Here is a 16,844-nt window from a genome sequence, read left to right on the forward strand (position 1 = left end):
TATATACAGGGTGATAGCTGCTATATATCGCAATGACTATTCGTCAGACAATGTACAATATATATTGTCAGTCCTATTGAGTACTGTCGTAGCTGTAGATCATTGACATAGTCGTCCTCGTAACGTGGATCTCAGGTAGCGATCAAACCGAATTAGGCAGTGTTGCCTCGTACACGTTTTGCTACCTCGTCAGTTTTTTTTCTACACCTTGGGACATCTTCGTGCTCGGCCCTGATAACGTCGCAACCTGCGGACGTTTTCTTCGTTAGCGTCAAGCACTGAACTATTGCGGTCGCCGGTCATGCTCATTCGACCACCGTGCATTTGATTTGATCCTGCAGCAACATAAACGAAAAATCAACGTAAACAAAGGCAATGGAAATTATAGATGTTTATAGTACATCAAAATCAATTAATTATTCTGTTAGTTATACCTTATATGTTTTCTGGTCTTGTTCATCATCTACAGTCTTACATTATAACTTCTCTTCGAATAGACGATGTAGCATGTATCGTTGGCAGGTGTCAAAGTAGTATAGCACTATACAGTAGATCTATATCTATGGAAATTGTTGTTCCGCAGTATGGCAGAGACAGGCATATTACGCGTGTTAAAATAAGATAATCAACAATGCTTTTATCACCATTCTAATATTAAGAGGTACTCTTCTTATCTTTTTTTTGCAATATATGTGCACATAGACAAGTAGTCCTATAGGGGCTTAAACTTTGCTGCTATAATCTCTAGTGAAATTCTAGTCTTAGTACAAAAAGATGTGTTTGTCCCTAACAGATTTTTGCGAGGTTTAACTTACCAAGTATTATGTAGGTGGCCTTTAGTTTAATATTAGGACATCGACACCGTAAATCTGCTCGTGGGACCCAGAGGCTGTCCACTGTGGCGCGTCGTACCTTTGAAGCTCCCGCTTTGAATACCTCGTTGACTTCAATTGAAAAACGTACCCAGTCCCCGAACTCTTCCCTGCTTAGCAACGTCGCTTGGATCACTAACAATGAAAAGCAAATCAAAGTTAACGTTTTCGAGATGGCTCGCCTGCTGGAAACACAAAACTGATAATAAGATAACTATGAGAAAATTTAACAGAAAAATGTAAAATTCTTCTAAACGGTTCCCATTTCGAACAAATAACCTTAAATCCAGCCACTTGTTTGTTCAAAATTCAATATGACTATTACCGATGAACGTAGGCCAACGAATACTTATGATGTTTGTAAAAGTTTGCCTTTAATGCTAATTACGATTAATGTTATAGCGTCAACTTGGATCTGTGCTCTGCCGTGTGCTGAATTCTGTACTTGAGCGTGTGCTGTTATCTAACTCACACGTATTACATATATACACACACTCGGAGACGATATTTATAAAGTTGTGCCGCAGTTCCCGATCGGAATGACTGACCACAGCTCAACTGTATCAGGAACTGGTAGCTAATATTGTAACGTTGCGTGTGAGAATCTCACCAAAGTTTCTTTTACAGAACTTGCCGAAGGACAGCTCAGTAGTGCGCAGATGGCAGTTTGCGCACTCTTCGTCATATCGGCCCTCGTCATCCTCGTAGTCTTCATCGTCCGTTCCAGTATCGCTGCTTGTGCCATCCTTTTCTTCAGCAGCTGCGGACAAATAACAACGTAAACGTGTCAATATATCGTTGTTACGAGATAAGCTCAAACAAAGTGTATCACTAACGAACGTTGAAGCTTTAAAAGGCGCATCTATACATACTAGTTTGACGAAAAGGTATTGAAAGTTTTGATGGCGTTAAAGTCACATGTTGCAGGTAATAAGAGTCGTGTCAGATCGACGCTGGCGTCATTTAAAGCCGAAATCAGACAGTGGTAAATATACCAAACTTAATGGAATGCTATTTTTCGGATGTGAGATATAGCGGTTTGCAATGAACCGCTGTACTTTATAGTAAGGTGTAGGCCCATAAGAAATTCATGCTGTTTATGGTCAAGATGCGTTATCGAAGGACACGGCCCAAAGGTGGCCTTCGTACCGTTTTCTTCTGCAAAGTTCAATGTGAAAGATGCTTCTCACGGTCGGCTATTTACAAAAGTGGATAAAATCGTTGCGAGAGCTTAACAAGAACACTACATGAGCAGCCACGATATCGCCAAGGGTTCGAACATCCACCACCAAATAGCTTCAAACCGTTTAGAGGAAGCTGAGTGTAAAAGAAAAAAAAAAAAAGCCTAAAAGTGCAGGTGCCATATAAATTTAGAGAAAATAACTTAGTCGGGTTTCCGTTGTTCTGTGGAACTTTACAGAAACGCAGTTAGGTCAAGCCGCTTCTGAAGCAATTGATCACAGTTGATAAATAATGGATCACATGCGGAAAAACATTTCGGAACACCCAGTGCTATTTTTCAGTGCGTTGAAAATTTTAGCCAGCATTTAAAAATATTAAGAAAACTTATACCAGAAAATTTTAGTGCATCTCCCGGATCTGGCACTTTCAATTCGTTATCTGCCGAACTTCTTCAATAATGTCCACTTAACTTTAATGGAGCAGGTCAAAAATCATTTGTCACACTTTTCCGCTGAGAAATCACAGAAGTTCTACAATGATGGAACTACGGTGCTGCCGAAAGAATGGTAGAAGGTCATTAATCAAGACAATGCATAGCATAGAAAGTATTACAGGTATTCGCCTCATAGGTGCGCAGATGACCTGCAGTGAACAAATTGAGGTAGATAAAATTCGTTTTATGTCCTAATCGTACACCGAGTCCCTATTCTTGTTCGATGCCCAGTTTCAGATTGTATAGACGACCATAACGAAGAACAACAACAACAACAATCATTGCCATTCAAATGGCGAAGACACCGTTAAACGTACCACATACCATTAAAGGCTGAAGTGAGGTACAAGGGGGACTGCTCGACTGCTCGTGTCATCTGTAAGACATCTCTACAGCTGCTGTGCATCCGCTAGCTAATTCTATTGCCAACATGGCGAACACCATGATATCGACACGGTCACGCCGCTTACCATTTCTGCTTGACAGATGACCAGAATAGAATCGCTTACCTTAATAGATACACCGGCTAGATTGGGTCGGCCGTAATTGTTACTATTGGTTTTGTATTATTGCTATTAGTTTTCTGGGTGTCGAAGAGTATTTTCGGATACGAACATTTAAAGCGGCCTTCTACATCAGACAAATGTACCGGTTACGCGTTCGTTTAGTGCTTGCGTACGACGTGTGTAGTCGTCTTTTGTACGTAAATCTATACACCTGCATGCTCGAAGCTAAAAAAGTTATGGGAGATAGCAGCGCGTATCTGTCTCAATGTCCTAGATCGTATATTTAGTCTAAGATACATAGTTAAACCCTATGCTCATTGCTATATAACCGCCAATAGAGAAGCGTCATATTGCTGACACGAGCGCAATTTAGAGCCTACACAGACATATCCACTTATTTGTGTTGGATATTTTCCTATCTAGCATTTCTGCAATGCAATAGTTGTGTACTAAAGCTAGTTGTATAAGAAATGTAAGCGAACAGTATTTTGACAGCTGAACCTCAGCTGACAAGCAAAAAGAGATATTATATAAAAAATATACTTGATTAAGCTTGTTACGATTATTATCTTTATATATTATTAGGTTATTAGTCTTCTAACCTGGTCGATGGGCGCTGACTATTGGTAGCTCATTTGGATCGTGGATGCCTGTAGGGAATTAACAGGAAATCAAATAAACATTTTGCACAATCAAGAAGTGAACCACGAAAAATAATCCATGTTATTTTCATTTAGACATTTTGAAATTCATTTTTTAGACAACAGTGGTCCGCAAGTCTTCGCCGGCTTCAGTGTTTACCGATGAGGCCACGGTAGAATAAAAGTATATACCCCAATAGTGAATTTAAAGGTTTCGACCATCATTACCAGTATATGTACTTAAAGATTGCGAATTTTTAGAACGAGTACGTTACTTCAGAGCTTCCGGGATGAGCATAACAACATAAGCATGTACTGGGCGGCGATCTGTTCCAACAGGAATGTGTCCAGCTGCTTCGTTAGGTATAAGTGGAAACCCAGTTTTTTCAAAATTCATTGAAGTCGCGCAAAAACGGATTTGTGATTATCGTAAGCTTTGATGAAGAAAATTTGCAGTAGATTCTTTTTTAAGGAAAGCAGATATCACGAATCGGATCAGCCAAAGAAACCGTAACGGTTAGATTTTTTTAGGCGTTCTGCATTTGGTAGCTTTATCGGACGCTTGAGTTCTTGAAAATTTCGATCTAAACCCGCTGCTTAAGTAGGACCTCAACTGATCTAGGAATCTCCGCTTGACTAGAGTCTGTGTGTTGGCCTCTGTTTTTCGCTACGCAGATGCAGCTCGTAGAAAAGCGATGCCAGTTTCGCCCCAATTTATTTGTACCCTCATATATATGCATGTATAATAAGTATGCGCATTTTGCACGTGCGTGCTTTTTGGAACTCGATCATTGTTATCTACTTACGAATACACGGCGCAATTGGCGATCTCGATTGTTGATAGCCCTTTTGACAGCGGTTACAGGTAAGACCGGTCACGCCATCCTTGCATGGGCATTGGCCCGATGTCATGTTACAGATGCGTCCCAGCGAACCAACGGGATGGCATTCGCATGCTGCAAGAGAAAATAGAAAGTTGACGAACTTTTTAGAATTCGTAGATTTCAATTCTTTTTTTCTTTGAACTTCACTTGAATACGTTTACTTAACGAAATGGTAGTAACTTAAGTAGCCAAATCGTCCCACAAACCTTTGCATGTTTTTTTCTGAGTGGATGGTAGAGCGGGGTTTCGATAGAAACCCTCTCGACAAGTGTGGCAGTGTCTTCCGGCTGTGTTATGGCGGCATTTTACGCAGACGCCTCCACTACGGAAACCAGATAACTTGTACAATTCCATATTAAATCGACACACACGTGAATGACCATTGCACTGGCAAGCTGAAACGTGACAGATAGTAAAAAAGGCTAATTAATATAATGACTCCTCATTGTAGATCATGCTTAGAAATTATTTATACATAGCATAGAAAAAAACGTTCTACGTAAAAGACGTTTGCAGTACTGATACGCCAAAGAACTTTTTGCACATTCGTGTTTGAGTTGTAGTACGAGTAAATAAATAAACCTCACATCATAAATGGCCGGCTGCTGAACGGCGGCGCTCGCACATTAGACCTGTTTCCTTGAGCGGATTTTACTGTTACAGGTATTACTCCAAGCAGGCCAAATCTTCAGCCGCCAATGTATGTACAACGAACTGTCTTAGTCTTAGCTACGTTGTCATCGATAGTGTTTATATTATAAGGCGTTTTTGAATCGTATCAAAAACATTCCTCATAGCAACATATGTTGATGCCCGACGCAGTCGTTACGCCGACAAAGCAAAATAAAAAACTCTAGTTCACCTATCGCAGCGGAACACAGGCCTTCGATCATAGCGAAGGCGACCTTCGATAAGTTTTAGCGAATCACTGCTAGGTAAGGCTAAGCAGCACGTAAAAGCAATCCCACAGCCCATCGATCCTCTTGTGATTAAACGTTTTACGCAAGACGACGCCAAACAGGCATCAACTTTATCATCAGGGAGAGGACAAGCAACTCCGGGGTGAAAAAACGGGACAACAACGACACTACACTCTGTAAATGTGCAATCTTTACTACCGGAAGTAAGGAGCTGCTGCTACTGTGGGGTAAAAGAGAAGTGCGCTGTCGGACTCTACTTTGCTTGTCTGAAGGTGAGATCACGCCGTATAGTGAGGCTATTGATAAGCTTCCAGGTCTGCTTAGATGCCATACGTCCTTCTTCCCATAACGACTCCCTTTTCCCCATATCATGAAAGCCACAAAACATGTCCCGAGCAACACCAGGAACAATATCGTCAACAGGAACAGTGTATCGGCGGAGAAGAAAGCAACAGCTACAACTACAGACAATAATGAGGCGAGCAAGCGCTCAAAGGGAAGGTGTCCCGCAGTGATCTTGCGCGAAGCCAAAGTAAAGGACAAGCGACTAAGTAACATGGCATTTAACAAAAAAAAGTACATGATATCTTACGCCTATTGACGTGTCACTATTGAATGACATACGAAGAAACCTGTGAACTGGTTACGTTCGGGATTGAGTCCGATGAGTCAACTACGAGGAAGATCTATGGGAAAGGATGGAAATCTGATGATCTGGGAAGCATTCTTTGTAAACGCGTTAGTACTAGTTTGAGTAATAGGGATAGGTTTTCCACATAGGAATGAAACATACCAACTGTGTATCACGTAGCCATTTATTGCATATGTACATTAACCATTAAGCTCAAATAGAGATCAGTACAGTACAACCCGACTATGTGATCTAAGCATATGATTATATACAATGGCTTGAGCCTAGACAGTCCTGACAATTGTTTCATTCGGTCCTACTTATCACAGTTTTGTAGCCGCAAGTGAGAAAGTTTTTGCTCGTTAGCTGATATCCCGTATAAGTTCGTGTCGAGATCGTTTAGTCATATTTTCCTGCTGGGAACTTGCGGCTTTCATAATATTCTACTGGTATGAAGTTTACTTGCGAAGTTCGCTACTCGACCTCGCAGCAACACCGGACCGAATAACCTCGTCCACGCCACGCCACGCCATTTTGCTATTCGTTCCTACGATACCTTTCATCCGTTCCCTCCGTTTGGAGCCGAAAAAACTAGATAATTTATCTGGAACTGCACTGGAAAAATTGCCCGATACATGTCATCCCTTAAGTGTAGCGGATAGCCACCGCTGTCTTTGTTGCGGTAGTGCGTTGTTTAGACCGACCGTAACTGGCCAATCTGTAATTATAATAGGTGCGGTGCCACGTCCCACCTATGTGGAGTCGAACATGAAATACAGGTCGGTACTCAGCAGTTTGATAAAAGAGTGCCTGGGTAACAGGAGCACCCAGTCCACGTGCCGGAAACTTTTATGGAGGAGACAATCATTTATGACACTCTGTGCGTCATGCCTCCTCACGAGGGCATAATCTATTCTAAAAAAATATATATTAATTAAAACCGTTTGCCTCTAGATACAGCTGCGCATGTATTATACGGTGGGAGCTTTTCAGTCCACGCCAACCGACCGAAAAAATGGAGTAGGGGCAAATGTGTATCGGACTTTTGGAGATAACGTACAGGCACCAATGTCAGCCTATTGTAGCATGTACCTCAGACGCGGAATTGGTCCGGCGATCACCAGACGACAACGTAAAGAAAGCTTGCTGAGAGGACAACTGTTAAAAGGGCAGTTTGCGAGGTCTAACGCTGATGGAGGAAGCAATTTTGCTAATTCCAATTTGGCCTAAAAGCCCTCAGCTACCGTCAACATGGAGAAAGTCTTTTCCGAGGTTTCGTTAGCAGTGGGGACTTTAAGGGAAGCACTTGCAGCATAACGGGCAATCAGCAGCAGAGAGAAGTTGGCTGAATCCCCAATCAGCCAAGATGCCTACCTGTATCAACGACGCAATGTTCGCCTAAAGGGACCGACACCACAGTACGGATACCGACAGTGCTGACAAAATAGAAGACATGTTGCGATCGCCCCTTTGGGAATAAGCTACAGCTTTTATAGCTCGAGCCGATGCAGAACAGCTGAATCAGGTCTAATTTCCAAGTTCTTTTAACTCCAGTTTCCTTCAGCTTTACGGATAGTATTAAATTAATTTATAAACAGATATGTTTCCCTATGGGTACAGTGGGATATACAATATGTCATAGGTACAAAATCGTATTATCGAAGGATGGATGTACTATATATATATTATCTCGACGCGAGTCAACAGGCTTAACATGTGAAGTGCAGCCGATAGGCGATGGCCGAGTTCTGCACGTTCAAAGGAGAATTTCCCTAAGAGTTGCAGCGTCTGCTTTCCCTAAATAGAAATGATGTCACGTTTCTTAGTCCCGCTCGCGCCTTAAAGGGATATGCTCTTTTAAGGTTTGTTCCCCTTCCTCTTACTCTCTTACCATATTACCAGGACAGGAAGTTTGCATGTATCCCTGTCTATATAGATACATCATGTGTGATTTGACGATTGTAGGACCGGCATGAAATTATATACGATTGCATGAGCTGTAGAGAGGGACATGTCCACTCATATATATGTATTCTCCATTACAGGAGTCTTCTTTACTTCGAAAGAACGTTATCAACATGCTATTCATTAATCAACCTCGGGGCCATCACCATGTTTGTAATCCCCCCGGCTTCAACAACCGGAGCGGCAGCAGCAACAGCTACGGAAGCCGAGCCCGGCTGGTGCAGTGGCACCGGCCAGTCTCGCCAGTACACGTTGCCATTCATTTCGCTTAGTAAAGTCCTCGATTTGCATGTTTACTTCATCAATATTTACCAGCGTCACAGATTCACTGATTGTCTATCAACAGTAAAGCAAACGGTCTTTCATTTCAGCCTTCTTCAGCTCTAACTCACTCCTTTCAGCATCGAGCAGTAGCGACAGAACGTAATGTTTTGATTCTAACGAACGCTATATCGTGTCAGGAAAGTGCAGTTTACATATCAGAAAAATAATGGTACCCCACTCCATCCCATCCCGTACCAACCAACCGTATAGAACTATCTCAGAGCTTAAGTTCGTGCCGCCACTCATGTAGCTTCTCCATGAATCGAACTAATTCTAGTTGTCGTAGGGATAATATACTCGCTTGCAGAGGGTTTGAGGTGGGTCGTACGTCGATGGACAAAGGGTGTTAGGAGTGCGTTATATCCTCGGACTGCCCACATGGACCTGCCTCAGTGCTCTGTAGTAGTGCAACTGCTACCTTTACGGACGAAAGAACGAGAGGGTCAGTCAGGCCGTCTTACAAATTTAGCATCAAGGACGACATTATCTGTAGCCGTAGCCGTTGCCTGTGGGATCCACGTTTCGGCGTTTGATTCGCTACTATTGCGCTATTAACTCAAGAAAAGCAGCTGTCCAGGTACTCTGCGATGAAACCCACTCTGGGAAACAATGCTGGAAGGGCGGGTGGCTCATGGAGAGGGCTTCTAGCGGGAAAGCCATAATCGATCGGGGATTCGACGAGGATAAGCGGTACCTTGGAGGTGATAAATCTTGCAAATTAAAACCTGCGGTAGCAGGCGGTAAGCACATGTGACTACCATTGGGGTCAATGCTCGCTGTTGGTCAGTGCGCTGCGGTCCCAGTCGGTCGCGGTTTAAATAAGCGCGCTAACGGAAAATAGGAGTCGACCAATCTGCGCCAGTCAGCTTGTTCCGTTCCTGCGTGAGCATTTCTATTACTGCACACGTAGTTTTTAGCCGGCTACTATTGGCAGCACGACTGCCATCTGCAAGGCAGATTATGGCAGCTAAGGACGGCTTAAACTAATGAGATGCTCTCCTCCAGGAGAGCGGCGGCGGCGGCGGCAGTCACGTACGGCAAGCGTAACACTGTGGTGCTAATATACGAATCTAGTTACAGCGGGCACAAAGCTTTCTGAGCTTGCACCCTTCCAGGGTGTCCGTAAACGTTTTATGCATCACGCTTAACTCTGTACACTCACTCAACAACCTAGCTGTGAAGATGTTTTGTATGCGGTGAACTAGCACGATGTACCTCTCTGATGTTAGCAGTTGCTAAACGTTTTCTCAAGAGACCAACGCGTCTCAACGCTTGACGGTGTCTGCGACTGGTGTGGATCGTTACGCGTTGTTTGGATTGAACTGGTTTAAATTTGGGGAAGAGATACGAACGGGTAGCAATAAGGAACTGAGCTAATGAGCACACACTAGCGTGTCCAGACGCGGCCATGGCAAGATGTGACACTTCGCGGGTAATTAAACATTGCCGAAAATTCTGCATTTGAGCGTTCAGCGTTTGAGTATCGCCACTAGAGCGTTGCAGAGGTGCTGTCTTAAGAGGATGTTCATACACGCACAGCGGTTCTTCAACCACAAGTCAACCACAAACAGCAGACGCAGTAACAGCACGCGGATATATGGTTTGCTCCCTACCAGTATTTAAATATCCCTATTTCGTATCATGTGATGGCTTAGAGCAAGTACTTGAACGCTAACAGGATGGCTTTGCATGTTAGGTTGAAAACTGAATAGTGCCACCCACTTGTGCTAACTCCATCCGGTTAAAAATTGTTACAACGCTGACAATCGAAGAACTTATGGCGGTACACACCCGCTGCAATGGCGCACACACACAGCCGCGTGACAAAGACTCCTAGTACACTTTGCCCTATTGAACAGTTAAACACAGTGGGGCAAATATTGATGAGGTGGCAGTTGTCACCGGTTGATCGGGCTGGGCGAATTCGCTGATTCGGATATGTACACTTCTGTATGCCTGCTAACAGTAACTGCAACTTTTGCTAGGTATCTGCTAGAAGTTGCTCACGATGAATGACGAACGAATGAATCAACTAACCAACAAGCTTCGGCGATGGCATCTGACGTTATACGAAAGAAGCCACTGGTGTCGCCGCTTCTGTCACAGCCAAGCCTTCACCGTGAAATGAAGGGTTTGAATGGGGAACGCGGCCGTGTATACGCTAGGTGCCTGCCAATAACGATTTTAGTGACAGAGTTGCCTGAAAGCTCTAAGTTAGTGTAAGAGGCTATGTGGAGATGTCGCAGTCGCTTTCATATGCTGTGGTGATTGGAATAGGGGCCCCCGCATAGCGAGGGAGCTGCACAAAGGGCAAATGCGGGTACAAAACGAATCGTTAGCAAATGGTGTCAATGTTTTTCCACCATCTTATTTAGTTACAGTTAGCTACATAGGTATACGGCACACGCATGAAAATTCTACCTTTTGAACCACAATCACTAGCGTACCCCATTGAATTAGGTTGGTAAGTTTAGGATGAACGCGCGTCCTCGCCGTTTACCCATTACGATAAGTTAGCATCCGATAAACTGATTGATATTTTTTTATTTGCTTGCGCAAGTTAAATATCTTTCGAATAGTTATTTATAGACGGGTCGTGTTATCTAAGAATGTAAATAGACTGATTGTTGGAATATTTAATGATTATAATAAGACAATAATAATTTTTTACAAACTGAGTGAAAAAGGAGGCGATTATCAGTGTCGTTGTTTTTGCTTAGTTCACGCCGTCGTTAAGCTAAGAAAAGCAGTTTGACAGGGCTAAGCCTAGTTAACAGATACGGATCGGAGGGGGAGTACTGAGTAGCTCTAGCACCACTGTAAGTTACCCAGTGGATATACCAACCCAGAAAGCACTGTACGAGATGGATCCTATATCAAAACATGCTTCTCTTCTTAGTTATCTAAGCCTATTCAAATGTCCATAAACTTAAACAACATTTTGAACTGTTATGTGAAATTAGATAAAAAAAAAACAACAGGTACTATAGGTTCATACGTCCTTATGCCATCCGGATATGTAAACCATAATTGAAAACGCTTTGCGTTAGCAGAAATCCCAAATAGATTAAGCTAAATTAGAATTTCAAAGTCAATCGAAGTTTCCAATCAGCTAAGATGTCTATGCGACAGCGGAATTGTTCTCTAGAGATTTATAGACAAGCATTAACACTCGAGTTTGTGGTGGTGAAAAAACCGGTCTGAAACCACCATGACTAAAGGTACGGAAAACCAATTTTTTCCTCTTTGCTCTCTCATAAGCGACACCTTCAAGGATTTCCGCCTGCGGGCTTCAGGGACTCAAAGAGATTAGCGGTTCCGTCAATTTCATGAGCGCTGGCTGGGGCACCAGCTTGCGCCTCGCCTTTACCCGCTAGCTAAACTTTTTAGAATTTAACTTATTCTTGGCTTGTTTGTCTGTCTGTGTGTCTCTGGCGGAATGTGCGTGTAGGACCGATATATAATACAGTCGTAATTAGGGTAGGATAATACATAAACTTGTACAAAGTTTCATATTCTCAATGCCACAAAATTGAGCCTTCCGAAACGAGCCTGCCCTGAACACCCACAGCTAATGTCGACCCGAAACCCTGCCACCAGTCAATTCAGTGATACGTCTGGCCCGGTTAGATCCATTACCGTGGTCATCGCCGCTTAGCAGTTCGTGACTAAATAGCGGAGGCGTACGCGCTAGCTACACAAGTTCACCATAAATTTGGAACGAAAGTATTCGGTGGCAGATAGAAGATTTAGACAGAAGCAAAAGCTCACGTCAATTTAAACCAGGCGCTTAAATTAACCCGGCCCTAATCCGACTAGAGCGAACCAGCTTGGTTAGACTGCCATAGTAGAGAAGATTCTAGCTGGCTGATGCAACACCAACAGTGTGAAAATTGATTGCAAGGATCGATGATCAAGTTACCGAAGCCGGAACGCCCAAGGCCGGTCGGCTCTGAATGAACTAATTCAGATAAATCAATTTAGTCGACTGATCCTGCTGTCGTCCTCCTCATCACCGTAGACTCCGGGCACGTCTGCCTGACGAGAGGACAGCTCTATCACACAATAGGAACGCGAGAGGACAGACATCGAGAGAAAAAGAAAGAACTTTGTATATTATAGTTCTTTAAAGTACTGCCTGTCAGCAGATTCCCGTATATGGTTTAGACCTCTAAGCCTTTTTTTCCGTTTTTTCACCCTCGTTTGCTGGTCTACGCTACGACTCGCAGCAGCTATGGATAGGGAGGGCATACACGTAATGTTTGCGTGGTTCCTCACCGTACCTCACGCTGACACGTTGTCGGAGCGTTCTGGTACTGTCATGAGCACTAGGCAGTTCTTTTCGTCCAGCGCGGTAGCCGAGCACCTAACGGACAGAGGCAACTGAAACTCGCGGCGAAGTGAGTGAGTGGAGGGTACATGCCGGGGAATTGAAGCATCTGTAAGCCTGCAGATGCGGCTGTTTTCCCTTCTTCACCTTGACGTGAGCTTCTCCGCGACGGGTGTTAACGTATGCATATTGACCGTGGCTGATATTGACCGAACTGAAGCAAAACTCATTCTACAGACAACTGATACGATTACGGCCACTGCTATTACCATTCCGTTGCATTGTCTCCAGAGGAGGTGGAGCTGGGATGCTTCACGCTGGGTTAAACTGAATTGAAATGCTGTATGGCTCGCAGTAAGAATGTAAGCCTGATAGCAGAGCAAAGGAGCCTCGGATCGTCGGAAATGCCTGGCTGGTCTGTCGGTGTAGGGGGTAACCGTAAGAGCCCTACATGGAAATGAGCGCGATATGAACAAAATAGTTGGTGCTAAAGGGGGTTAAGCTAAGAAACCTTGCACAAATATACGCACTCTCATGCACACGAATGAACACTCGAACGAAAACCGGCTAACGAGACTTTCACTAGACAAAGGGACTTTGTGGAATGGTCAGCACGGCAGTTCCGAAGCGAGCAACAGAGTGTTGGAGCGCCGATGGCGGCACAAGCGGAATGCGTGGCAGGCTATTTTAGGGGAAAGGTCTAGTTGGTAGCCAAGTAAAAAGCACCGCCTGAAAGTCCTGATTAGTCCGTTGAGTGCGGGAGACGTTCAGGGGGCTAGTCCGGATGCGTAGTGGAGCACTGCCATGTGGAGGAGCCCACCAAAGCCCGCGTTGAAACTGGTAATGGTGTTGGTGTGTGCTGCATACTGATGCTGAGCAAGGGATGGCCCCTATCGCAGGGCAGCAGAATGAGGGCTGATGACCAGGCCGAAGGCGAATGGCAGCTTGGTGTCGGAGCTCCGTCCCTACCAAACCCCCGATGGACGGCATAGTTTTGCATGGTGGTGAGTGTTCGCTCTTGCTTATGCCGTCATAGGGTCGTAGAGAAAACGACTCGGTATTCCGGCATACAGTTCACATATGTACCTTGCCATAGCTACTTTAACTGCATCGCGATGGAATAAAGGAAGGTAAAGCTGAAGAAAGTGCAATGCGGCAGTGGGGAATAGAGACTTGTGAAGCTAGGGCGGCTACCGAAATACACGCTGTGGGGAAAGGATGGTATGAGGTACATATGTTAACTGGCGAGAAAGTAAAAGATGGAGCCGGCTGAAGTAACTGGACAACTGGGGGACAATCACCCGGGTTAGATAGGTCATCCTGAAGCGACTATAAGGGCCATTAGTGGCGAACAACAGCAGCAGGGACGCAGTAACAACATGGCCTAAAGACCAATAGCTTAGGACGGTAGTTCGGGCGAAAAAGGTGGAAGCAAAGAGACTGGTGGATAATGGGAATATTCGTGATAAAATGGGAACGACGCGCGCGCATATAGGGACCCTAAAAATGAACGAAAGCATAGGACTTCATAGAGACTCGAGACCTCACGCAGTATCATCCCCTGACAAAAAGAAAGAAAAGCTGCTCACCCATCCGTTATGTAGCGGGGTTGTATACTTCAGCGATAACTGTAAATGGCTGATGGTCGGTTGTTTGACCCAGATTGTTTAGGTATGACGATGGCCTTAGCGGCGTAGCCAACTTAAGTATCCTTTTGTTTTTTTACATATGAGGAAAATGAGATGCGCCATGCAATGAACACTCTATAATAAAAAAAGAACGAAAAATGGAACATGCAGAGTCCATAGTTTCTGAGTCAGTCTCACCGGTGGCCGTTCAACGAATAATTTACTATCCGCTACGATGGCAATAACATATAACAGTCAGAATCTTTTATATTTCGACCTTTTGCCTCAAACATTGTTTGCTAAACATTTCTGCGCAATATATTGCTATGTAACGTGTGCACGTAAACGGTAGCTTCTATTAGGATATGATCTTGATACGATGTTTCGGCAACAATTTAGTTAGTAAGATCGATACGATTCAACGCTGATAGTTTCCAATAGTTTGTTTATATGTAATATCTCGAAAGGAGTAAATTCTTTTGGTACGCAAAAAGAGACAGGTTCTTTGGATAAGACCAATATGATTGATCAATCTTTGAATTAAATTTTATCTCAAACTCAATATTTTATATGAATAACGTTTAAGGACACAAAGAGGGGTCAACAATTAAGGATTCTTAGCAAGTCCACCGCTGTAACCAAATGCGGAGTAGCAGGCGCTTGATCTTTGACAAAATTCGTTTCTTTACAGGGTCTATTTTCGATTTACCTAAGTGCAGACGAGTTTAGCTTGAATTTTAATCTTTCGGGAAGTTATTAGCACAACGACTGATACTGCAGAAGACACTTCAACTTCAAAGAAAACTACTAACTGCCCATTACGCGGGAATACGTCGCTACGTTTGCTAGAGTAGTAAGTTCAACAAGCCAACAGTCAAATATATGATGAAAAATGAACTAGAGCTACGGAGTTGCAGAATAGTCAGCTGCAGAATAGCGTTAACATTTCTCAAGTTTTGTAGATTTCCGGTAAACGTTTATCCATTTAGCTGCATAAAATCAATCGTTGATGTAACACGCGCTAGTTGGCTGCAATAAAGAATTGAGCGATCCAGCTTTCGTAAAATATGGGCAAATTTGCCTCTGGAGAGTTAATAAAATACGTGACTCGAAATAAAGCTGAGGCCGATTGTCTTCCACTGTCCCTTTCCTGCTGTAAGCTCCGATAAGGTTCATATTATGCGATAAATTGCTGTTGCACGTGAATGAGGTAGGTAAATGTAGGCTTTAGAGTTAGCAGCGCTACTTGAATAGCCACGCAACCTCTACCTAGTCCTTCTTACGTTTTCAGCAGCTAACGTCGCTTCAATGTGCAACATTGCTTTCAATCTTCCTAGATCGAAAACATAAAGAGCAGTAAATTTCGAACTGCAGGATTTACCCTTAACTGCATCAGCTGCCCCAGAGTCCATAGATATCAAAGGTGTCAACTTGGCCTTGCCAGTCTAACGAGCCGGTAAGGTTTTTGTCACAACGAACTGAGTTACTCGTTTAGAAGGACGGCTAATTTATAACGAACGTCTTGGTCTACAGTCGACAGTTACAGCTTAGCGATTTTTGATAATTTTATGAGGCATCTAGCCGTTGACATCTTCTTTTGTTAACAGCTAGTAAATTGACAGCTAGTCAACAGCATGGCACAACTCCATAAGCACGTGGAACATAAACCGATATTGTCCAACCATATAGCGCCGCGGTTAAACGGAGACCTAGAGTTGTAAATGGAGAGGCAATTGTAACTCAGGAACAAATTAACTCCATTTAATTCTGAATTCACCGGTGTCTGAGTAAAGTCAGAAATAAACGACGCTAATGAAGTTATAGTTTGTATTTCTATTGTTCTGAAACTGACCTTGATGGCGTAGGACTTGTGGTCTTTGTATACAATTCGACCCGTTATATCTACACCCATGTCAAATTTAGCCTACAAAGCAAAAATCGGAGAAGTATAATCGTTAAAAGTGCACGTCTTTCATTCTTCAATTGGGTATGAAACAGTGGGTTAGTACAGCATTCGTTTGATTCTGCCCCCTCAATAACAGTATACTCAATCGTCTTTCAGCGAAGTGTCAACTTTGAGTAACTAAGAATGTTTGTAATATTGACAGCGGTTTGTCCGGCTAGAAGGCTCTGGAAAATTGCCGATCTTCACTGACCTCATATTCCTTCTGCGTTCATTTCGGTGGATTGGATCGGTTTGGCCTGGCAAAAATCGGCTCCCGTTTGCACCAACAAAATTAACTAAGTTCTATGTAGTCTATAAGCACTACTGATGAACCGCGTGCATAGACTGTCGCTGTCAACCTGTTGACCCGGGAAAACTGACTACCAGATTTTCTGATAAATAAGAGAAGATGCCCTAACTGTTTTCATCATACTATAATCATGATATAATCTGTATATGATCCGAATGGGTGTAGACTAAGACAGTATTACACCATTTTGGCACATTTAACTCTTTTTTCCTT

General features: G+C 43.4%; 1 protein-coding gene across 1 annotated transcript in view; it reads right to left on the minus strand.

Annotated features, from left to right (window-relative positions):
* Positions 1 to 6: 6 nt before the first annotated feature.
* The window catches only part of LOC111245548 (netrin-1-like), a 55,356-nt gene continuing 38,518 nt past the window's right edge, over positions 7 to 16,844 (minus strand). Inside the window, exons 2-7 of the mRNA XM_022794038.2 lie at positions 4,785 to 4,973; positions 4,501 to 4,650; positions 3,656 to 3,703; positions 1,483 to 1,632; positions 816 to 1,007; positions 7 to 335 (exon numbers count right to left, since the gene is read on the minus strand). Of these exons, the coding sequence (XP_022649773.1) occupies positions 202 to 335; positions 816 to 1,007; positions 1,483 to 1,632; positions 3,656 to 3,703; positions 4,501 to 4,650; positions 4,785 to 4,973 (863 nt within the window). The 3' untranslated portion in view covers positions 7 to 201. The remainder of the gene's footprint in view (positions 336 to 815; positions 1,008 to 1,482; positions 1,633 to 3,655; positions 3,704 to 4,500; positions 4,651 to 4,784; positions 4,974 to 16,844) is intronic.

This window comes from Varroa destructor, unplaced genomic scaffold (assembly GCF_002443255.2).
Source record: "Varroa destructor unplaced genomic scaffold, Vdes_3.0 BEIS01000002.1, whole genome shotgun sequence".
NCBI classification, from domain to species: domain Eukaryota; kingdom Metazoa; phylum Arthropoda; class Arachnida; order Mesostigmata; family Varroidae; genus Varroa; species Varroa destructor.